The 25,000-nt window shown below is 51.2% G+C and overlaps 1 protein-coding gene across 5 annotated transcripts in view; it reads right to left on the bottom strand.

Annotated features, from left to right (window-relative positions):
- tbc1d1 (TBC1 (tre-2/USP6, BUB2, cdc16) domain family, member 1) overlaps positions 1-25,000 on the bottom strand; it is a 60,113-nt gene that overhangs the window by 15,575 nt on the left and 19,538 nt on the right. For 3 of the 5 annotated variants that reach the window (XM_064334451.1, XM_064334454.1, XM_064334455.1), the window contains 12 exons: positions 19,863-20,381; positions 18,680-18,769; positions 17,304-17,405; positions 15,645-15,777; positions 15,220-15,311; positions 13,959-14,075; positions 13,105-13,230; positions 12,765-12,836; positions 11,959-12,233; positions 10,457-10,561; positions 9,718-9,843; positions 7,290-7,438 (listed from right to left, as the gene is read on the bottom strand). In XM_064334451.1, coding sequence (XP_064190521.1) covers positions 7,290-7,438; positions 9,718-9,843; positions 10,457-10,561; positions 11,959-12,233; positions 12,765-12,836; positions 13,105-13,230; positions 13,959-14,075; positions 15,220-15,311; positions 15,645-15,777; positions 17,304-17,405; positions 18,680-18,769; positions 19,863-20,381 — 1,906 coding nt within the window. The remainder of the gene's footprint in view (positions 1-7,289; positions 7,439-9,717; positions 9,844-10,456; positions 10,562-11,958; positions 12,234-12,764; positions 12,837-13,104; positions 13,231-13,958; positions 14,076-15,219; positions 15,312-15,644; positions 15,778-17,303; positions 17,406-18,679; positions 18,770-19,862; positions 20,382-25,000) is intronic. The other 2 variants (XM_064334452.1, XM_064334453.1) reach the window with 2 other exon arrangements.

The following is a 25,000-nucleotide window of genomic DNA, read 5'->3' on the forward strand; positions in this document are numbered from 1 at the left end:
AACGGCCAAGCCGGCACTCAATGCCAGAGCGCCAATGCCAGAGCAGCCAACGCCAGAGCGCAAACAGGCAACGCAGAGAAAGCCAGAGCGGCCAACGAGCACGCTCAGACGGCCCAACACACAGCCAACGCCAGCGCTCCCAACGCATAGCAGCCAACACCAGGCCCAACGCCAGAGCAGCCCAACACCAGGCCCAACGCCAGAGCAGCCCAATGCCAGAGCAGCTCAACGCCAGAGCAGCTCAACGCCAAACGTGAAACAGTGGAATACAGCACTGGTAGAAAGTCCGATGAGCGTCGCATGACTGAGTCACCTTCAGCCACGGTGGCTTGCAAAACACGCTTTACACACTTTACACGCTTTACATGCTGTACTTCCACAAAGCGACATATTTACTGCAGCCGATCACGCTTAGCAAACCGCTTGAGGTTAAAACTAACATACAAGCACCACACCCAGGACTGACGCAACTCTCGGGACACGAGCCAAGTTCCACAATCACTAGAGAACAACGACATCTTCATCAGCCAGATGTTCAGGGAAAGTAAAAATAATCATTAATAATAATCACTATAACTTATAATTATATTCTATAAAGTCTAAGGTCCAGAAACACATTTGTTAGGCTCTATGTAGCCAAAATCTTTCCACACTTGTGGGACACAGAACAAATAAAGGCTACGCAGAGGTCAGGTGTGTTCAATGTCACTTTGAACTTTAGTGCACATGACTGGGCAGCATGTTTAATCAGAACGAAGGCCTCTGAGCAAGCCTCGGACTCTCAGCCTGGGGATCCTTCTATTATTTTCACACATTGCACCTGCGGCTCACATTTTATATTTGCCCAGTAAAATAAAGGATAAAGCCACAAAAGCACAAACGGCACAAACCGCTTTTTTAAAGAAAATAAACACGCCCTGAGTTGAGCAGGAATACACGCGCAGGCGGAGTTCAGCTCTACGTCACCCAGACGTCAGCAGCTCCAGCCAAACAGGCCGAGCTGCCGGGAGTGTGCAGCAGGGTGTGGGGAACATAATGGCCCAGCAAAACAAACTCGCTCACCGCAGCGTAAACACGGGCTCCCGTTCCTAACCCGACAGGCGGCCCGGTTTGGGCGCCAAGGTTCTGATGAGGGCCCCGGAACCTCCCTGTTCGCTGACGCACGACCTCCGGCCCCGCCCCGCCCCTCCCCCCTGCCCCGCCCCGCCCCAGTCACGAGCAGGTCAGTGCAGGAGCACCACCACTGGATCAGGTCTGTCCACACGTTTCAGCATCCCGACAGTCCACAGCGAGAATGAGCTTTTTTAATGTAAAAATGATAATAAAGTAAAACCACTTAATGGGGCTTTAAAATCCAAAACTGTAGGCTTTCTTATTTTTTCATTTTTTGCTTCAGACTGGAAATCGCAGATTTCTTCATTGCAGAAAAGACGATGTGCGCTGATTATAATGTTCAAAGACATGACGGTGCTGTGGTCTTTACTGACAGAGTAATAATATGATAAATGTGACAGGACTTTGCAGTCTTGAACAGTTACTCAGGCATAAATGTGCACAAATCTGACACCATCTTAAGAGAACAGGTTCAGGGCTTCAGGTTTTGTTTTCATTTGTTTTTTTTGTCTCTAGACATTAAATGGTTAAGCGGTAAAAGCTGCATGTTTCAGTGAAGGTAACCCTAATCCCTTTTAACTGCATTTCTCTGAAAGGCTCTTCAGGGGGAGACGCCCTATCCCGGGGAACAATGACCCAAAAACACACCTTGTGTTCAGCAAATTAACTCATTCCCGCAATACTTTCAGCATGCCTGAGTGGTTTACAAGAGGGGAGAATCGTGGGTAATGTAGTCCAATGGGGGGTGACCTAATGGAGGGCCATCTACCTAAGGATACAGATGACATCAGTGGCCCGTCTGTAATGGGGGGGGGGGGGTACCGTTAGTAACAGGAGTGACAGCTTCACTGCCCACATTTTAGGACAAACAAAAAATCCAAAAAACTCATTAGGTCATTTCTAACAAACTAGTTCCTATAGTCAGTTATTGCAGGAAGCGAGGAGGACTGCAACAGTTAAAAAATGTAAATGATGCTAACTGTAGGAATACCTTGTTTGACAGATGGAATTACCTTGGAATAAAGACCCTGAACTTGGTGAACCAAAAGATGAAGTACCTTGCAATACACCTTCACTCACACACAAGTGCACACACACACACTCACACAGACTCACTCACTCACTCACACACACACTCACACTCACACACTCACACACACTCACACTTTCACACACACTCACAGACACACACACACACTCGCACACGCACTCGCACTCGCACTCACACACACAAACGCACACACACACACACTCTCTCAAACACTAACACACACACACATACAGACAGATACACTCACACAGGCACACACACAGACACACACACAGACACACACACACACACACAGACACTCACACACAAGCACACAAACACACACACAAGCACACACACACAAGCACGCACACTCTCTCAAACACTAACACACACACACACTCTCTCAAACACTAACACACACACACACACTCTCTCAAACACTAACACTCACACACACACACACACACTCTCTCTCTCAAACACTAACACACACACACACACAGACAGACACACTCACACAGACACACACACACTTACAGACAGATACACTCACACAGGCACACACACACACACACTCTCTCTCAAACACTAACACACACACATACAGATACACACTCTCTCTCTAACACTAACACACACACACACACACAGACACACACTCTCTCTCAAACACTAACACACACACACACACAGACACACACTCTCAAACACTAACACACACACACACACAGATACACTCACACAGGCACACACACACACTTACAAACAGACAAACTCACACAAACACACACATACACTCACACACACACACTTACAGACAGACACACTCACACAGACACACACACACACACTTACAGACAGATACACATTACATTACATTACATTCATTTAGCAGACGCTTTTATCCAAAGCGACGTACAAACACTCACACAGGCACACACACACACACACACACACACTCTCTCTCAAACACTAACACACACATACAGATACACACTCTCTCTCAAACACTAACACACACACACACACACAGATGCACACTCTCTCTCAAACACTAACACACACACACAGACAGATACACTCACACAGGCACACACACACACTTACAGACAAACAGACAAACTCACACAGACACGCACAACACATAATACACTACACGTCACACCTCACTCAGACAAGCCCTCACACACACCCCCTACAGACAGACACTCAACGCACACACAACACTACTACACTCACGACACAATACACTCAGACAACAGACACACTCACACAGACACACACACACACTTACAGACAGACACACTCACACAGACACGCACACACACACACACATACACTCACTTACAGACACACACTTACAGACAGACACACTCACACAGACACACACACACACACACCCTGAGTCGCAGTGCGCTACATTCAGCTCATGCATGTCAGCACTGCTTCTCCGCTGAAGACAATGACAGGCAAGTCGCAACCGCCAGAGTGTGAAAGACCTGTAATCCCGCCCAGTCCTCCTCACACATCAATCACCACAACGATGACCCAGTATGAACACGCTCAGCCACACAAACAGTCCCCCCCGCAGCCTCCCCCCCCATAGTCCCCCCCCCCCCACCACACCCCCTGCACACCACAGCACTCCATACTGACAAAATGACGAACTGACATTCACAGGCGCAGATGAGGGGGAGGGAAGAACACCTTCACAAATATTTTTGGACAATTGCCAGTTTACACACAGCCTGCTATGTGTTAATTAGAGATCATCAGATGGCATTTCCTTTAAGGAATGACATCCAGTCCCTAAGACTCACGCTCTCTAATGACATGCAGGCATCAGGGCCTCATCCGCATGACTCTTCATATAAACAACAAAACTTTACACCTTTACACCATACATACCACTGCCTGCCACTCCATTTAAAAACAGAGCCAGGGAGAGAGAGAGAGACAGAGAAAGAAAGAAGGAGAGAGAGACATAGAGAGAGAGAAAAAGAGAGAGAGAGGGAGACCTTCCTCCTCACACAGTGCCTGCTCACAGGGGCAGCATGTTTGGTAGTTACTGCGTGTGCGGACACGCTGTGGTAAATACGTGTTTAGGATTCTTAGAGATAAGAGACTTTGGCACAGGCTGCTGCACGTGCATCTTTATGATTACAGAGGAGCAGAAATGTGTCTGCTGGCCCAGTCCTGTTAACAAGCGATCATGTGATCATGTGATCATGTGATGAGGACTCTGTGAGTGTGACCCTGTGGTGGCAGGTCTTCATGTTGCCTTACGTGTGTGAGAAGGACACAGTGAGAATGACACAGTCCCATGTGAGAATGCCACAGTGAGAATGACACAGTCCCATGTGAGAATGACACAATCCTACGTGTGAGAAGGACACAGTGAGAATGACACAGTCCCATGTGAGAATGACACTGAGAATGACACAGTCCCATGTGAGAATGACACAGTCCTAGGTGTGAGAATGACAGTGAGAATGACACAGTCCCATGTGAGAATGACACAGTCCCATGTGTGAGAATGACACAGTCCTAGGTGTGAGAATGACAGTGAGAATGACACAGTCCCATGTGAGAATGACACAGTCCTACGTGTGAAAATGACACAGTGAGAATGACACAGTCCCATGTGTGAGAATGACACAGTCCTAGGTGTGAGAATGACAGTGAGAATGACACAGTCCCATGTGAGAATGACACAGTGAGAATGACACAGTCCCATGTGAGAATGACACAGTGAGAATGACACAGTCCCATGTGTGAGAATGACACAGTCCTAGGTGTGAGAATGACACAGACCCGTGTGAAAATGACACAGTCCTACATGTGAGAATGACAGTTCCGTGTGAGAATGACACAATCCTACATGTGAGAATGACAGAGTCCCATGTGAGAGAATGACACAGTCCCGTGTGAGAATGACATAGTCCCGTGTGAGAATGACATAGTCCCGTGTGAATATGACACAGTCCCGTGTGAGAATGACACAGCTCCTTCTCACAAAACATACAGCAGTGACACGGGATGACACTCTAACCCTAACCCTGGCCTTAACTGTTTTCATCAAATTCCTGAATATATATAATTTCCCTCCCCATCACAGTCTTTTGAAGGGTGTAATAAAAATGTTCACTACCCATACAAGGAACCAGTTAACATAATTAACAAAAGCACAGAAACATATGAATACAGCTCCGCCCGGTGGAGAAAACTTGTCAATGCAGTCATACTGCAAGTATTGTTGGGAAGAATGGCCAGTCCTAGTCATTATGTTATGTTGTTATATTAAATTAAAACACTTCAACAAATAAAAAAAATTCTATCATGATATCGTGAATCATATTATTTCATTTATGAGTAAAAAATAATTTTAGGACAAAGCTATTTACTTTGATACAATCCACTTCAATGCCATGGACCCCCCTACCCTATTCAAACACCTTTTAGGGATTACCATCGCAAGAGTAAACTCCGTATGGGCACAAACCCGAAAGGGAGGCATCAAGGCCCATTAATAACCGCTCAGCGGAAAACTGACGCAACAGTCATGAGCACTGAACCAAAATAAGGTACAATCAGACAGAGACCACAGCGTGCAGAGCTGTACATAGTAACATGTGAGACGGGGTAAAAAGTGGAGGCGGACAGCTATCTGCTGACAGCACCTTTCATTGGCTCAGATGCTGGATCAGCCATCCAATCAGCAGACGGCCAGGACACAGATACTCTCAGACCACCTTTACTGTGTGGGTCAGATCAGCAGCCTGTGGCCAAACCCTGCAGAGCTAGTGTTAGCACACACACTGCCACTCGCTCAGCAGAGCTAGCATTAGCACACACACTGCCGCTCGCTCAGAAGAGCTAGCATTAGGACGCATACTGCCGCTCACTCAGTAGAGCTAGCGTTAGCACACACACTGCCGTTCGCTCAGCAGAGCTAGCGTTAGGACGCACACAGCCGCTCGCTCAGCAGAGCTAGCGTTAGGACGCACAATGCCGCTCGCTCGGCAGAGCTAGCGTTAGGATGCACACTGCCGCTCGCTGAGCAGAGCTAGCATTTGCACACACACTGCCGCTCGCTCGGTAGAGCTAATGTTAGCACACACTGTCGCTCGCTCAGCAGAGCTAGCGTTAGGATGCACACTGCCGCGCGCTCAGCAGAGCTAGCGTTAGGACACACTGCCGCTCGCTCAGCAGAGCTAATGTTAGCACACACAGCCGCTCGCTCAGCAGAGCTACACACACTGCCGCTCGCTCAGCACAGCTAGCATTAGCACACACACTGCTGCTCGCTCAGCACAGCTAACGTTAGCACACACACTGCCGCTCGCTCAGCAGAGCTAGCATTAGCACACACTTCCGCTCGCTCAGCAGAGCTAGCATTAGCACACACACTGTCGTTCGCTCAGCAGAGCTAGCATTAGCACACACACTACTGCTCGCTCAGCAGAGCTAGCATTAGTGCACACACTGCCGCTCGCTCAGAAGAGCTAGCATTAGTGCACACACTGCCGCTTGCTCAGAAGAGCTAGCATTAGTGCACACACTGCCGCGGACACACCTGCCTCTGGTTACACGCAGAGTCTGCAGCAAGTATGAGTAACAGCAGTTCACGCGAGCGACGCGTCAATCACCAGAATAATCCGGCAGCCAGATGTTTATCTGCGTACTGGAATAAATGTTTTTGAGGAATTTTCGCCTGAATCTTGATTCCACAGAAGAGCATGACATCTGAGTCACTACATAGCTGACCTACATACCACACGCATGCCACACGCCACCAAGCACACGCCACAGAGCACACGTGACAGGTGTTCAGGACAGAGGAATTCCTGGGAACTCCACAATACACAAAGCACCAGGACTGGCCAACCCTGCTCCTGGAGATCGACAGTCCTGTCGGTTTTCACTCACCCATAATTTTGCACACCTGACTAATAATTAGCAACTCAACAGGTTGGAGTGAATCCTACAGGACAGCAGACCTCTAGGAGCAGGGTTTGGCAGCCCTGCAGTAGACTGAGCAGTAGCATCACACCCTTCACTGCAGCAGGGAAACAGAGTCCACCACAAAGGTATCTGTCCTAACCTCCCCCCCCCACCCCACACACTCAGCCCCGGGACTCACCGTCGTATCGGGGGGGCGTGTCACACGTCTTCTGGGGTGTGGCCACCCTCAGGAAGATCTGCTGCCTCCAGGACTGCCTGTGGCTGGGCAGCGGACTGTCCTCGCCGACCACACCCATCACAGAGGGGCTGGAGAGAGCTGCCACGTCACTGCACACACACACATACACACGCGCACGCACGCACGCACGCACGCACGCACGCACGCACGCACGCACGCACGCACGCACGCACGCACGCACGCACGCACACACACACACGCGCACATACACACACGCACACACACGCACACACGCACACACACACACGCGCACATACACACACGCGCACACACACGCACACACACACACACGCGCGCGCACATACATACACACGCGCGCACATACACACACACGCACACATACGCACATGGACACAGACTAAGGTGAGGGAGGTTATTTTGTATGCAGGGGAACAGTAATTCAGAATCAAACTGCTCCAGAGAGCACATAGGGAAAATAAATTTGCAATGCTTTGGTAACCAACCTATGAAACCTGGAATGCAAAAACATATAAAACATACATACAGCCCAGCTAGCCTCACCACAGGAGAACAGGCCAACGCATCTGGATTTGTCAGAACTGCTGTGAAACAGACTGCTTGTACACAGGCACCAGCTCCATACAGGTGGGACTGGCTCAGCTATGGACATATTACCTCCACTCATCCCTCCATCACCTCCACTCATCCCTCCATCATCTCCACTCATCCCTCATCACCTCTACTCATCCCTCCATCATCTCCACTCATCCCTCATCACCTCTACTCATCCCTCCATCATCTACACTCATCCCTCGTAACCTCCACTCATCCCTCCATCATCTCCACACATACCTCCATCATCTCCACTCACCTCCACTAATCTCCACTCACCTCCACTCACCTCCACTCATGCCTCATAATCTAGAGCAGCAGATAGAGGACCCAGGTGATTAAGTTCGGGCATTTGTGACTTTAGGTCTGCTCAAGGACGTAAACCTCATTTCAACTTTGGGGAGGACAATAAACAGGAAATTTTATTTTTTGAAGAACATTTTTCTGGAGGAAACACTAACAGTACCACCCACATACACATGATAATATTGCGCGGGGGGGATATTTGATGCTTTCCCAAAGTTTGATGGGCAATGTCCCCCTCTGGGGCCTACATCCAAAGGTCTGCTCTAAACCAGGAAGTAGAGTTTCAGACCCAGCATGCTCCAGTCTAGAACTCTACTGACCTTCTCCGGATCAAACATTGCATAACTTTGCTAACAAGCAACCTCACAAACTAAAGCTTTTTAAATCTCTACACCCATGGGTCCAGCTGCAGACACAGAATAAATGAGCACACAGGTGCACAGGAAAAAGCCAGTGGAGCACAGTGGCGTTACGGCAGGTATGGCGGGCATTAGTGGGGCCTGGGTGTGCGGGTGTTAGGGGGGCCTGGGTGTGCGGGTGTTAGCGGGGCCTGGGTGTGCGGGTGTTAGCGGGGCCTGGGTGTGCGGGTGTTAGCGGGGCCTAGCGTGCGGGTTTTAGCGGGGCCTGGGTGTGCGGGTGTTAGCGGGGCCTAGCGTGCGGGTGTTAGCGGGGCCTGGGTGTGCGGGTGTTAGCGGGGCCTAGCGTGCGGGTGTTAGCGGGGCCTAGCGTGCGGGTGTTAGGGGGGCCTGGGTGTGCGGGTTTTAGCGGGGCCTGGGTGTGCGGGTGTTAGCGGGGCCTAGCGTGCGGGTGTTAGCGGGGCCTGGGTGTGCGGTGTTAGCGGGCCTAGCGTGCGGGTGTTAGCGGGCCTAGCGTGCGGGTGTTAGGGGGCCTGGGTGTGCGGGTGTTAGCGGGGCCTGGGTGTGCGGGTGTTAGCGGGGCCTAGTGTGCGGGTGTTAGCGGGGCCTGGCGTGCGGGTGTTAGCGGGGCCTAGTGTGCGGGTGTTAGCGGGGCCTGGCGTGCGAGTGTTAGCGGGGCCTGGGCGTGCGGGTGTCAGCGGGGCCTGGCGTGCGGGTGTTAGCGGGGCCTGGGTGTGCGGGTGTTAGCGGGGCCTGGCGTGCGGGTGTTAGCGGGGCCTGGGTGTGCGGGTGTTAGCGGGGCCTAGCGTGCGGGTGTTAGCGGGGCCTGGCGTGCGGGTGTTAGCGGGGCCTGGGTGTGCGGGTGTTAGCGGGGCCTGGCGTGCGGGTGTTAGCGGGGCCTGGCGTGCGGGTGTTAGCGGGCCTGGGTGTGCGGGTGTTAGCGGGGCCTGGCGTGCGGGTGTTAGCGGGGCCTGGGTGTGCGGGTGTTAGCGGGGCCTGGCGTGCGGGTGTTAGCGGGGCCTGGCGTGCGGGTGTTAGCGGGGCCTGGCGTGCGGGTGTCAGCGGGGCCTGGGTGTGCGGGTGTCAGCGGGGCCTGGGTGTGCGGGTGTTAGCGGGGCCTGGCGTGCGGGTACCTGCCAGGCTGAGAGGTCCCAGAGCTGCTCTCTGACACCACCGGCAGAAACCTGAGGAAGCTGGGCACTGAGGAAGAGGAGCGCAACCGCGCGCGAAGAGTCCCAAGCGGAGCGGAGGAGAGAGGACTGCAGAGAGAGAGGGAGAGACGGAGGGCGAGAGAGAGAGAGAGGGGGAGAGAAGAGGGGGGGGAAGCAGATGGGAGTGAAGGAGGGAATAACAAGGGAAAGAGTGAGAAAAAGAGGAAAAGAAGAGGAGGGGGAGATGGAGTGAGGAAGAGGAAAAGAAAGAGTGAGGCAGTAGAAGATGAGTAATGAGAAAAAGAAAGAAAAGAGGAGGGATAGAGAACAAGAGTAAGGGCGTGTAAAAGCTCAGTAAAAGGAAAGAACATGCTTATGCTTTAGCAACAGAGTAAATACATGTGATGGAGAACAGAGCAATGGCCCAGCTCAGAGCTGACTCCTCCCACACTACAGCTCAGAGAGCTGACTCCTCCCACACTACAGCTCAAAACTAACTCCTCCCACACTACAGCTCAGAGAGCTGACTCCTCCCACACTACAGCTCAGAGCGCCGACTCGACTCCTCCCACACTGTGTGAGTACTTGTGAGTGTACTTGTGTGTGTACTGGTGAGTGTATTTGTGTGTGCACTGTGTACTTTTGCACAACTATCCAGTGTGGAACCTGCTGAGGTTCCCAGTCCCGCTCAGTCACACCCACTACAGGTGAGTAGTCTCACCTGCGCTTGGGCCGGCCCCCGAGCTCAGGGCAGGGGGTGTGCTTTAGGGGTCTAAGGAAGGTGGGGGAGGAGGCAGGAGGCACGGTCAAGGAAGAGGTGGAGTCTCTGTGGCACCCCCGTGAGCCAATCACAGCGAAGCACAGAGAGAGGGATAGAGAGAGGGGGAGAGAGAGAGAGAGAAGGGGAGGGGGGAGGAACGTTAGGGCAGTGAGTGAGAGGAGGGAGGGAGAAACACAGCCTGCAGCAAACAGAGGAAGTGACAAGCTCTGACAGGAAGTGGGTGGAGGAGAAAGGTTTCCTGGGTGACACACAGAGGGGTGTTTCCCATTGTGTGTTGGGTAAGAAAAAAACAGCCTTGGTGTGACCCGCATAAATTTGACCACAGGCCAGAAAGGACAGAACATTCCAAATACAGGGATCAGACTGTCAGAGAAACACAAGACTGCCAACACTCACTCCCCAACAAGTACAGGAACACAGCACAGAACTAGTCCCACTTATTACCACAACGTTCCTGCATTACCATAACATTCCTGCATAACGTTCCTGCATTACCATAATGTTCCTGCTTTACCATAATGTTCCTGCTTTACCATAACATTCCTGCTTTACCATAACGTTCCTGCTTTACCATAACGTTCCTGCACAACGTTCCTGCATTACCATAATGTTCCTGCATTACCATAATATTCCTGTATTACCATAACATTCCCGCATTACCATAACATTCCCGCATTACCATAACGTTCCCGCATTACCATAACGTTCCTGCATTACCATAACGTTCCTGCATTACCATAACGTTCCTGTATTACCATAACATTCCCGCATTACCATAACATTCCCGCATTACCATAACATTCCTGCATTACCATAACGTTCCTGCATTACCATAACGTTCCTGCATTACTATAATGTTCCTGCATTACCATAACGTTCCTGCATTACCTAACGTTCCTGCATTCCAATACGTTCCTGCAATTACCATAACGTCCTGCATTACCATAACTCTCGCATTACCATAACGTTCCTGCTTTACCATAACATTCCCCGCATTACCATAACATTCCCGCATTACCATAACATTCCCGCATTACCATAACGTTCCTGCATTACCATAACGTTCCTGCATTACCATAATGTTCCTGCATTACCATAACGTTCCTGCATTACTATAACATTCCTGCATTACCATAACGTTCCTGCATTACCATAACGTTCCTGCATTACCATAACATTCCTGCATTACCATAATGTTCCTGCATTACCATAATGTTCCTGCATTACCATAATGTTCCCGCATTACCATAATGTTCCTGCATGCCTAACGATCCATCCAGCTTCTGCTCCACAGGTAGCTCTCCAGGAATTTGACTCACAATCAAGCAACTTCCATAAAAGCCAATCAGACATTCAGCAAAAATCTGCTTAAGAACCGCAACTACATCCCACAGAAGGCCTGACCCCTGACCCCGGGAGCCCCGCCCACAGGAGGAGCGTACTTGCTCTGGTGCGGCGTGTCGGTGCTGACGGAGTAGTGCCGGACCAGTTTGGGTTTGGAGGCGGCGGTGGGGTCCTGGAGCAAGGGGGGGGCGGAGGGATCCGCGGAGCTGGGCGAGGGCAGGTGGCTGAAGGTGTTGGCACGGCGACGGAGGGCGGGGCGCTGGGGGTCGTGGAGCGAGGTGTCCAGCTGCTTCAGGTCCCCTGTGGAGCAGTGCGCCTTCAGTGGGCTGGAGGGCTGGAGCAAGGAGCTCAGCGACTCCTCCAGGGGGGGCTCCTGAGATTCAGGACGGAGGGTTGAGGAGATAGGAGGGAGATACAGGACGGAGGGATGAGGAGAGAAGAGCGAGATTCGGGACGGAGGGATGAGGAGAGAGGAGCGAGATTCGGACAGAGGGATGAGGAGAGAGGAGCGGGCTCAAATCAGACCCACAGCAGGAACATCTGAAAGTTCAGATTTATTTCCTCATCATACAAAGTCATCATGGATTCAATTTGCAGGATTTGTTGTCTTAAATACTTAATCAATTTAATACTTCAAAAACTTCTAAACTGTAATTCAACACTAACGCTGTAAATGTGAAAGCAGCCCCTGTAATAAGCATCTCTGGTTCAATACAGACAGCAGTCTACTGCGAACCGGAGATCTGTGTGTGTGTGTGTGAGAGAGTGTGAGTGTGTGTGTGTGTGAGAGTGAGAGTGAGTATGAGTGTGTGAGAGTGTGTGTTTGTGTGTGTGTGTGTGTGTGTGTGTGAGAGAGAGTGTGTGTGTGTGTGTGTGTGTGTGTGTGTGTGTGAGGGGGGGCTACCCTGGCACTGCTGGAGTCAGAGGAGCTGCTGTCCTCACTGTTCTCGCGCTGCGCTCTGTGCCGACTGCTGCCCTGCAGAGATACACACAGACACAGACATGCACAGAGACACACACACACACGCACATATATACACACACACACACACGCATTTTACTAACAAAGACCATGTAATATAAGGACAAAAACCAGCGTGGAGTTTAATATTCACAAATGCATCCCATAATTCCTTTACATTAAATTACAATCACTTACCAATCACTCTTACTGATCTGTTTGGATTTCTATGGCTCTAATCAGAACAGCAGGTATGTAAAATCACCCCGGGTCAGCTGCCCACCTTCCAGATGCCCTCCAGGGACTCGGTGAGTGAGCGTTTTGCACGAGTCTTCAGCTGCTCCAGACGCAGCCGGCTTCCTGTCATGTGACCCTCGCTGGGAGCCTCTCCTGCCACACTCTGAGCAGCCTGTAAAAGGGTCCGGCCGTTACCGCAGGCGACGGAAACTCCGCCCACACACACTGAGCCTGCGTCAGTCTGGACCACACAACACAGACTGGGGTGCTGTACCTGTGTGAGTGTATGTGACTGTGCTGTACCTGCATGACGGTGCTGGACCTGTGTGAGTGTGTGTGACTGTGCTGTACCTGTGTGAGTGTGTGTGATTGTGCTGTACCTGTGTGAGTGTATGTGACTGTGCTGTACCTGTGTGAGTGTATGTGACTGTGCTGTACCCGTTTGAGTGTGTATGACTGTGCTGTAGCTGTGCGAGTGTGTGACTGTGCTGTACCTGTGTGAATGTATGTGACTGTGCTGTACCAGTGTGAGTGTGTGTGACTGTGCTATACCTGTGTGAGTGTATGTAACTGTGCTGTACCTGTGTGAGTGTATGTGACTGTGCTGTACCTGTGTGAGTGTATGTTATTGTGCTGGATCTGTACGAGTTTATGAGGCTGTGTTGTACCTGTGTGAGTGTATGTGACTGTGCTGTACCTGTGTGAGTGTATGTTATTGTGCTGGATCTGTACGAGTTTATGAGGCTGTGTTGTACCTGTGTGAGTGTATGTGACTGTGCTGTACCTGTGTGAGTGTATGTTATTGTGCTGTATCTGTGTGAGTGTATGTTATTGTGCTGTATCTGTGTGAGTGTATGTTATTGTGCTGGATCTGTGCAAGTTTATGAGGCTGTGTTGTACCTGTGTGAGGTCACCGTTGCGGCTGTGCTGGTGGTTATTTTGCTTTTCTTCATAAAGACTCCGGAGGCTGGACATCACCAGCTCATTCTCCTCCTGCTCTGTCCGGGGTCTGGCTTTCTGCACAAACACACACAAATGCACAAAAACGCACGCAAACCCGCAGCGATTAATAGGCAAAAGCATCTTTACAATACCATGTCTCTATCAGGATTGAATCCTCAAGGAGATTTATAATAAATTGTTTCCAGTCTGTTGCTTGGCTCAGAGAAAGATCAGTGTTTGTGAAACAGAAAATCTTTCAGTATTTTTCATGTATGTGTTACCTCCACTAGGTGGCGCTCTTTCCCTGTGTTCCGCAGGCAGATCTCATGGCCAACAGTGAGCTGGCTGCTTCTGTCAGGGCTGTGATTACAGCCACCCCACTGCTCCAGGCTGCATCCACAGGCCTGGGAAGAGACTCACGAGAACTGCCCTGCCCTTCTGTCCTCCTAACCTCCTGTGTTCAGACCTTCTGTCCTCTTAGTCCCCTGTGTTCAGCTCTTCTGTTCCCCTAATCCCCTGTGTTCAGCTCTTCTGTTCCCCTAATCCCCTGTATTCAGCCCTTCTGTCCTCTTAGTCCCCTGTGTTCAGCTCTTCTGTTCCCCTAACCTCCTGTGTTCAGCCCTTCTGTCCTCCTAACCTCCTGTGTTCAGACCTTCTGTCCTCTTAGTCCCCTGTGTTCAGACCTTCTGTCCTCTTAGCCCCCTGTGTTCAGCTCTTCTGTTCCCCTAACCTCCTGTGTTCAGCCCTTCTGTCCTCTTAGTCCCCTGTGTTCAGACCTTCTGTCCTCTTAGCCCCCTGTGTTCAGCTCTTCTGTCCTCTTAGCCCCCTGTGTTCAGCTCTTCTGTTCCCCTAACCTCCTGTGTTCAGACCTTCTGTCCTCTTAGCCCCCTGTGTTCAGCTCTTCTGTTCCCCTAACCTCCTGTGTTCAGCCCTTCTGTCCTCTTAGTCCCCTGTGTTCAGCTCTTCTGTTCCCCTAACCTCCTGTGTTCAGCCCTTCTGTCCTCTTAGTCCCCTGTGTTCAGCTCTTCTGTTCCCCTAACCTCCTGTATTCAGCCCTTCTGTCCTCTTAGTCCCCTGTGTTCAGCTCTTCTGTTCCCCTAATCCCCTGTATTCAGCCCTTCTGTCCTCTTAATCTGACCAAATGGTCATCAGAGTGAGAGTCTGTGTAACTACAGGTGCATGACTCCGTTGCCCGGGTCATGATGGATGTGGCCGTTACCATGGTGCTCTCAAAGATGGAGGCCTGCTCTGCGCTGTCCAGGGAGGCCACACTCCGCTGCAGCTCCAGCTTGGCCTGGGACGGGTGGAGCCCTGAACACACAACCTACCGGTCAAAAGCTGGCCCCTACACGCATGCCAGCACACACACACACACACACACACACACACACACACACACACACACACGGAAGAGAATACACACACACACACACGCGCACACAGATGAGAATACACACACACACACACACACAGACGAGAATACACACATGCACACGCAGACAAGAATACACACACAGAGACACACGCACACACACATACGCAGTAACACACAGATGGCTCAGAGCCCCAGGGGGGTCCCCTCTGCCCCCTCTGCCCCCCCCGCCCCAACCCCCCACCCCCGCCCCCCCCCCCCAGCGCTCTGACCTTCAATCTTCTCACACAGTCGGTGGAGCTGCAGCATGGGGCAGCTCTCACACTGCTGGCCCTGGGTCCTGCAGTTCCTCTGCAGGGCGGCCACAGAGAACGCCTGCTTTAAAGTCATCATGATCTCGTCCACCTGCAGGAAAGCAACCGCTTTGTGTCTTTATCCAGCGCCCACATAGGGGGGCCCGTGGGCCTGTGAACTATTTCTGTCACCAATTATTCACAACTCAAACTATTTTTATTCCTGTTTGGAAAACTGCAGCTCTGCTGAAGCAGGTCTGGCCTCTAGAGCACTTAAAATCCCCAGTGCGGGCCCCTAACTAAACTGCTTCAAGCCTGAAGAAACACACATCTTGCCTCATTCCACAAGATATTTTTTTCATGGGAACAACAAGCACGTACCTTGGTAAATCATTTCCAACTTATAAAAGTTTACAGTTCAACCAATCTAAAGTAGCAGTAAATGACACCAGCTTAGAAACTGTGCTACAGTGATCAGGAGCGGAAAGCTCTGAGGACTCCCAGAATGCATGGGGGTTTATTCATTACCACGCCACAGAACCGCCAGAGAACCACACATCTTTCAGCCAATACATGAAGCCAAAGCAGAGATGCCACTGGTCACACGGCGCTTAAAGTACAAAAAAACAGCTCCGATTTCAGCCCTCCAAACACTGAAACAAACTGAGCCATTAAGATGTACTAAAAGGGAGAAAATACACTATGAAACGCACACCTGGCCTAGAACCTAATGAGTGTGCGGCCGGTGGGCTGTGAGATCTGTAACCCCATGATCTCCCGGCGAACCTCCGGGGTTCTGCTGTGACTTCTCTTCTGGCTCGACGCCAGCCTCCCTCAGCTGGCAGACATTTAAGTGCATTTTAAAAACAAGACATTTCAAAAGTGGCCCTGCCGGTTCTCCCTTCTCACACAACATGCACTCGTCTACGACTGCTCCTCATGTCACATGGTGAGTTCAGACCAATCAGCGGGGAGAACAGACTGAGTGCAGAAAGAACCCAAACACCTCGCATACACAGCCATGGGATATGCCAGTCGCCCAACTGGCCATCAAATTCTTTCAGTCACCTGAAGAGGGCACTGTTTCCAGCTCAGGACATTATACATGGAGGTCACTTCAACAGGTTTTACACATAATTTATGATATATGTGTTTGGACAGAGAACTATGAAATATATATTCAACCCCAGCGATGGGACAAGCAAAAATATTTTGAGCAAACCTTCTTGAAGCAACTGCACAATCAGGCCTTCGTAGCTACTACTACGTTTTGAACAAAATGTTCTCAAAATATTTGTCTGGTAACAAGATGGCTACAGTAGCTAAGCTGTAGTTGAAAGTCTTGACCATGAAGTGTAACCCACGAAAAGGTAAAAACTGTAGATTTCTGGATTATGAAAACAAGCATCTTTACAAGCTGTAAAAAAATCATAAAAAAAGACGGTATATACAATGTGATCAGTATGTGGCTCAACATTAGCTGTGTGTTCGGCATCAATTAAACGATTGTCAGTGTTCTGTGTTCCATTTCCCAGTTTGTCCCATTTAACCTGATAGAGAGCGTCCCCCACCCCCACCTGTTGGGTGGGGTACTCACCAGCGTCCCGTCTGTGCACACCTGTTTGGTGGGGTACTCACCAGCGTCCCGTCTGTGCACTGAAACACGTAGCAGACGAACTGGCAGTTGTTCTCCAGCGACTCGCGGCAGATGAAGCCGAAGTGGTCCACGTGCCGGATGCCCTGGGGGGGGGGAGGTCAGGATCAGGCTCCCCGAGTCTTCAGCCCCTCTAACGATGACGCTTTCTCTGCTTCTTATTCAGCCCTGCCCCTGAGAGCTGAGTTAATGAGCTGCCCCCCCCCCCCCGCGTGCAGACCCAACACCCACCCGTTCAGACCCCCCCCAGCCTCTGAGCGGTTTCTATGGTTATTAAATCTTATCTGTAAGCAACCGTACTTTGCATGCAACACACTCTTGCTGGGGGAGGAATGCTGTTCTCCAGGTTTGGCACTTCTCTCTGTACTCACACGCACACACTCACGCACTCACGCACTCACACGCACACGCACACTCACACTCACACACAGTTACCTGTGTAACAGCACCTGCTGAATGCATGCCTTTTAAACGTAAGGTGATGTAAATATTTCTGAGAGGACGCTGAAATAAATAAATCTACACGTATGCTGACATAAAAAGAGCGCTTGGATTCTACTGGACCATCGTACGGATCTGATCACGTCAGGGAATTTTAAACAAGTTTAATACCATAAGCTGCTCATGGCAGGGATTCAAAGATCAAGGAATTTTCAAAGAACCTCAAGGATGAATTTCTTTATGTTTCCAATGAACTTAATTGTAAATTGTTCAAGCAGCCATTTTGTCATTTTAGTAGACAGGCACACTGTACTGTACAAGTACAGCCCTGAAGAAAAGAGGTTCTTTGTGAAATTTAAAAATCAACAGAAAGTGTTTTCCAAGCACCCAAGGGAACCCGGTATAGATTCTCAGGGTAATGAAACATCTGTAATCAAGGCAGGTGCTGACAGAACAGCAGGGATGGCTGGAAGTGAAACAGGCCACACACTGCAAATCTCCACACAGTAGCTCAGAGAGAGACGGGTGGGACAGGTAGAGCTCAGACAGGGACAGGTAGAGCTCAGACAGGGACGGGTGGGACAGGTAGAGCTCAGACAGGGACAGGTAGAGCTCAGACAGGGACGGGTGGGACAGGTAGAGCTCAGACAGGGACGGGTGGGACAGGTAGAGCTCAGACAGGGAGGGTGGGACAGGTAGAGCTCAGACAGGGACGGGTGGGACAGGTAGAGCTCAGACAGGGACAGGTAGAGCTCAGAGAGGGACGGGTGGGACAGGTAGAGCTCAGAGAGGGACGGGTGGGACAGGTAGAGCTCAGACAGGGACGGGTGGGACAGGTAGAGCTCAGAGAGAGACGGGTGGGACAGGTAGAGCTCAGAGAGGGACGGGTGGGACAGGCAGACCACGCCTCGCGGCTCACCTGGGAACAGAAGGAGATCTCGCGGAAGCTCTTCTCCATCGCCACCTTCTTAGTGTCCGGGCTCACCAGGAAGATCTGAGACTTTCCGACCTGCAACCGAAAAGGGAAGTCACTTCTCATTCGATGAGGAGTAATGGAGGTCACGACCTGTGTCCCGATTCTGTCTGCTTTTTAAGGAACCTCTTCTCTCAATTTTGGGATAAAGCTGGCTTTCACCCATAATGCACTGCGGTCATGGACATGCAGCAGAAGCTGGATAATCCTGTCACAACAGCTCAATGCAAAGACCTGATTCAAAACACTGTAAGCAGGGAGTGCACATGTTTCAAAGCACGTTCATCTTAATGTCCTCTTTCTTTCCAGCTTCAACCCTAACCACCATTTTCTGAAGTAGGAACACACACAAGACATGGAACCAGTGCCCTGGGGGGCCCTGTCCCAGAACAACTGCCGTTACCCCCGTCCCAAACGAGTCACAGCCAGATCAGCACAAAAACGTGGCAGGTCTCCTCCTCTCTTACCACCGCTGTGAACAGTGCAGTCTGAGGACTAACTGCTATGCACAAAAGAGTGCCAAAAATGACACACCCCCCTCACCCTTACAGTACCCATCACACGGGACAGAAGCCAAACAAAGGAAGAGACAGATAACAGAAGAAAAGAGCACAGAAAAGATGAACACAGGAGGAGGCGGGGTTAGGGTTACCCTGAAGAGCATGGTGTGGTTCTATAGGCTGACAGAGAGGGGGCGGGGTTAGGGGTACCGTGAAGAGCATGGTGTGGTTCTATAGGCTGACAGAGTGAGGGGGCGGGGTTAGGGTTACCGTGAAGAGCATGGTGTGGTTCTATAGGCTGACAGAGAGAGGGGCGGGGTTAGGGGTACCGTGAAGAGCATGGTGTGGTTCTATAGGCTGACAGAAAGAGGGGGCGGGGTTAGGGGTACCGTGAAGAGCATGGTGTGGTTCTATAGGCTAACAGAGTGAGGGGGCGTGGTTAGGGGTACCGTGAAGAGCATGGTGTGGTTCTATAGGCTGACAGAAAGAGGGGGCGGGGTTAGGGGTACCGTGAAGAGTATGGTGTGGTTCTATAGGCTGACAGAAAGAGGGGGCGGGGTTAGGGGTACCGTGAAGAGCATGGTGCGGTTCTATAGGGTGACAGAAAGAGGGGGCGGGATTAGGGGTACCGTAAAGAGCATGGTGCGGTTCTCCTGGATGCTGGTGGGCTGCACTGCGCTGCTGCCCTGCTTGTGCAGTTCGGGGGAAACCCCGTTCTCATCCAGTGCCTGCAGCGAGGGGAAGCTGGGGTCCCGGCGGAAGAACACCGTCTTCAGGCCCCCGGCCCCCGCACCGGCCCCAACACCGGCCCCCGCATCGCCCGCTGTGTCCTGGGCCCCGTTGGCAGACGGCTGGGGGAAGAGGGCGCGCTTCAGCTGGGTGACTGCGCTGGCCGAGGCCCCCGCCAGGCCCCCCCCGCCGGCGTGCCGGAACTTGAGGACACACTCGTCGATGAGGGCGGGGGGCGCGTTCCGCTGCGCCACGCACACCCGCCCGCAGAACAGCACCTCAAACTTCTTGGCGAAGGCGGCGGCAGCAGCGGCATCATCCTCGGGGGCCCCCCCGTCCGGGGGGCGGGGCCCTGGGGCCTCCTCCTGCCGCGCTGAGGTCTTCCCAGCCTGCCGCAGTGTGCTGATGATCTCAGGGACCTGCAGGGGGCGCCAGAGAGCAGGGACAGGGCGGTGGTTCAATCCATGATGTTCGCGCACAAAAAAAAAAAGAGTAATATCAGGAAGCGGAGGAAAAAGCTGAACTAATCCCTGTGCTTGTTCTCCTGTCTGCTGTAATAAATCCCAGGCTTGCCTCGGGTTATTCCTGGATTAACTTTTCCCAGACAACCTCCGCTAATCTGCTATTAGACTCTGCTATTGGCCTACTTGTTGAATTAGAAACTGCAAGGCAAACCTGCATTAACAATGGGATTGGAGAAATACCATGAATATTGCTATAGCCACAGATATCACATTGCTCAGACAGGATATGACATCACAATGGCCAGGGTGCATCTAAACAGCTCAGTCCATTCTCACTGCCTTGTACTGATGCTTAACTAGCTTTCCTATACACCAAAACTCAAAATAGCTTTTGCCACCCACTCACAAACAAAATGTTTAAATATTTAAACCAAACTTTTTTGATGTCATCCCAACGATTGGCTAGCCACTCTTTGATCTTTTTCCCTACTCGGCTGACCCGCTAAAGTCGGACGATTGACATTTCTCATGACTTTGAATTAAACAGTTAAAACTCCCTCTCGATTTTCAGCATTTTATTACACTGAAAACCTTGAGGCAGAAGAACGAGAGGGGAATTAAAATACTGAGTTAGAACTTCAGTCCACAGAAGAGGAACTGAAATCTCAGCCCCCAGGCTAACTACAATATGAAGAGCAGTCAGAGTGTGAGGAGCAGCCTTTATGTGCGCTGGAGCCACTGCCTCTTCCAGAGAGAGACCAGGCACAAGGCCGAATGGATATTACATCACAACCACTGGAAACTCCACAAACACCTCAAACTCCACAAATTCCACAAACACCTCAAACGCCACAAACACCTCAAACTTCACAAACACCTCAAACGCCACAAACACCTCAAACTCCACAAACACCTCAAACACCACAAACACCTCAAACTCCACAAACTCCACAAACACCTCAAACTCCACAAACACCACAAACACCCCAAACTCCACAAACCCACAACACCCAACTCACAAATGCACACAAACCCACAAACTGGCACAACACCTCAAAGCCACACGCCACAACACCTCAAACTCACAATGGCACAAACTCCACAAACACCTCAAACGGCACAAACACCTCAAACGCCACAAACACCTCAAACGCCACAAACACCTCAAACGGACAAACACACAACACAAACCCCAAATCCACAAACGCCACAAAACCAAACACCTCAAACGGCAACAAACAACACCCAAACACCCTGCACAAACTCCACAAACCACAAACACTCAACTCAACCACACACCTCAACGCACAAACCTCAAACCACAACACTCAAACGCCACAAACACCTCAAACGGCACAAACAACACAAACACCTCAAACACCACAAATGCCACAAACTCCACAAACACCTCAAACGGCACAAACACCACAAACACCTCAAACACCTAAAACTCCACAAACACCACAAACACCACAAACACCTCAAACGCCACAAACTCCACAAACACCACAAATGGCACAAACGGCATAAACACCACTAAGGCCACAAACTCCATTCACAGCCATCCTGGCACTGAGGCGAGGAAAGCCTCCAGTCACCTAGCATGGAGTGGCAGTGCCAGGCCTTGAGAGCTTATTGCCATTATACTCTGCTGCCTGCTGTTCTGACACCAAACAGGGACTATGATGAACTGATGGAACAGTACACATGAGATCTGACTGCAGGGCCTGCATCCTGTAGAGAAGCTGAAAGGCTTGAACTCCATCCTGGCTACACACACATTCCTCGCAGTGGCTGTCATGAGCACTCATGCCATTAAACCCTGACGCAACTAACAAAGGCATGTCAACATGTCTGATTTTGGCTATTTTGTGGCCATGCCCCTTTTTTACGAAATAAAAAAATGGCAAAACAACCAAAAACTAGAAAACTAACAGAAGCATTTTATTCGAGTCAAACCGGTTGGAAAATCAGCAGATTCAAAGTGAAAATGGAACCTAACACTTCAGAAATACCCGGTATCTCAACTGCACCCCGCTCAAAATGCAACTGCCGCTACAGTGTGCATGGATTTACTGAGATGGAATGTGATCGGTCATAACAGCAACTGTTACTGTGAAGATAAACACTGAAAGAGGCGGGGCTTTGAAAGAGAGCAGATATCTGCCTGCACGAGACAGACAGAATAGGAACTTCAGTGGAGAAACATACAACTACTGCATCAATTATTAAAATGAGATCACATTCAACAGGCATTTCCTATAAATCAGAAGTCTCTGTGACCGTACTTCACCTGGATGAACGGGGATCAAACCCCTAGAAAAACAGGCCCCTTTGGCCTACTGTATCAGGAAAAGGAGAACAGAAAATCAACATTGGTCTGAGAAAAAAGAATAAAAACATATTTTGAATTAAAATTTGTCTGTTACAGGAAGAGGGAAACACGAAGGATCAACCAAAAAAACCTGGTTCCTTTCCACTGCCTTTGTCAACCGAGACTTAAAACATTTGGGCTATTTCCTCGAGTGCACGTGATGTTTTTATGCTCAAGGGCACAGCCTCTGGAAGCACACGGTTCTCCACTCGTGGCTAACTGGCAGTGCGCTGCCATAAAGGTTTAATATTCACCTGCCTTACATGATACATTAAGCTTTCCCACACAGAGGAGCACAAACTGCCAGGAAGCATCACAGAAGCAGAAGGGCGTCGTCTGTCACTGTGGAAACTCATCTACAGGCCGAGTCCAGCAGGAAGGCCTCAGTCTGCCCATAACATTACATTACATTACAGGCATTTAGCAGACGCTCTTATCCAGAGCGACTTACACAACTTTTTTTTTTTTTTTTTACATAGCATTTTACATTGTATCCATTTATACAGCTGGACATATACTGAAGCAACTCAGGTTAAGTACCTTGCTCAAGGGTACAACAGCAGTGTCCTACCCCGGAATCGAACCTGCAACCTTTCGGTTACAAGTCCAGTTCCTTAACCACTGTGCTACACTCCGTCCTTTAACAACCTTCCACACACTCTATCCCTAACCCTCCCTCACACCCACTCCCTAACACCCGTACACCCTAACCCACACACCCGCTCCCACACACCCACACACCCTACCCACACACCCACTCCCAAAGACCCCAACCCTCCCACACACCCGCTCCCTAACACCCGTACACCCTAACCCACACACTCGCTCCCAAAGACCCTAACCCTCCCACACACCCGCTCCCCAACACCCACACACCTTCGCTCCCACAGACCCTAACGCTCCCTCCCACACACCCTCTCCCACACACTTGCTCCACCACACACCCACACACCCTAACCCACACACCCGCTCCCACACACCCACTCCCAAAGACCCCAACCCTCCCATACACCCGCTCCCCAACACCCACACACCTGAACCCACACACTCGCTCCCAAAGACCCTAACCCTCCCACACACCCTCTCCCACACACTTGCTCCACCACACACCCACACACTCTCTCCCACACCCCCGCTCCCTCACACCCTCCACTCTTCCATCATCCAGCATAACAGGCCTGTGGACCTTTCCCTCAGATTTGCTACACATCCCCAGGCATTCCCGTAAACACAGTTCAGCAGGTACGGAAACATTCAACCCTCCCAGCGGCCTGACGAAGCCTGTCTGTTTACAGCTCCTCAATGGAGTAATAAAACAAGCGGGAAGTATTTCAGCAGAAAGGACAGAAGGCTGGACTCCAGTAAAGCTCAGAGATCTACGACAGAAATAAGAATCAGTCCTGGCCTGAGGGGCCAATTCCCTAAAACAAGCAGGATGACACGCCCCAGAACACACCCCCAGAACACACCCCTGGGTCCTGCAGAACACACCCCCAGAACACACCCCTGGGTCCTGCAGAACACACCCCCAGAACACACCCGGGGAGGGCCCTGAGGAACACACCCCTGGAGGGGCCTGAGGAACACACCCCCGGGGAGGGCCCTGAGGAACACACCCCCGGGGAGGGCCCTGAGGAACACACCCCTGGAGGGGCCTGAGGAACACACCCTTGGAGGGGCCTGAGGAACACGCCCCCGGGGAGGGCCCTGAGGAACACGCCCCCGGGGAGGGGCCTGAGGAACACACCCTTGGGGAGGAGCCTGAGGAACACACCCCCGGGGAGGGGCCTGAGGAACACACCCCCGGGGAGGGGCCTGAGGAACACACCCCTGGAGGGGCCTGAGGAACACACCCTTGGGGAGGAGCCTGAGGAACACACCCTTGGGGAGGAGCCTGAGGAACACACCCCTGGGGAGGGGCCTGAGGAACACACCCTTGGGGCCGGAGCTTTGGACTGGTGCCGATGGCGGGATTGTAGGACGATGGTGGTACGAGCCGTACAGACACCCCGGCGCTGGGCTATTCCAGAGGCAGGGTTTACTACCCCCTCCCCCCATGGGGTTTGGGTTGCGGGGGGGAAGTGAGAGAGAACAATGTCTAATCTAATGTCTAATGCCCACTGGACACTGGGCAGTAAACACCACCCTGGACCGCCACATGACAAGCTTACTCCCGAATCAAATCAACCTTCAGTCCAAA

The sequence above is a fragment of the Anguilla rostrata genome, chromosome 5, assembly GCF_018555375.3.
Source record: "Anguilla rostrata isolate EN2019 chromosome 5, ASM1855537v3, whole genome shotgun sequence".
Lineage (NCBI taxonomy): Eukaryota > Metazoa > Chordata > Actinopteri > Anguilliformes > Anguillidae > Anguilla > Anguilla rostrata.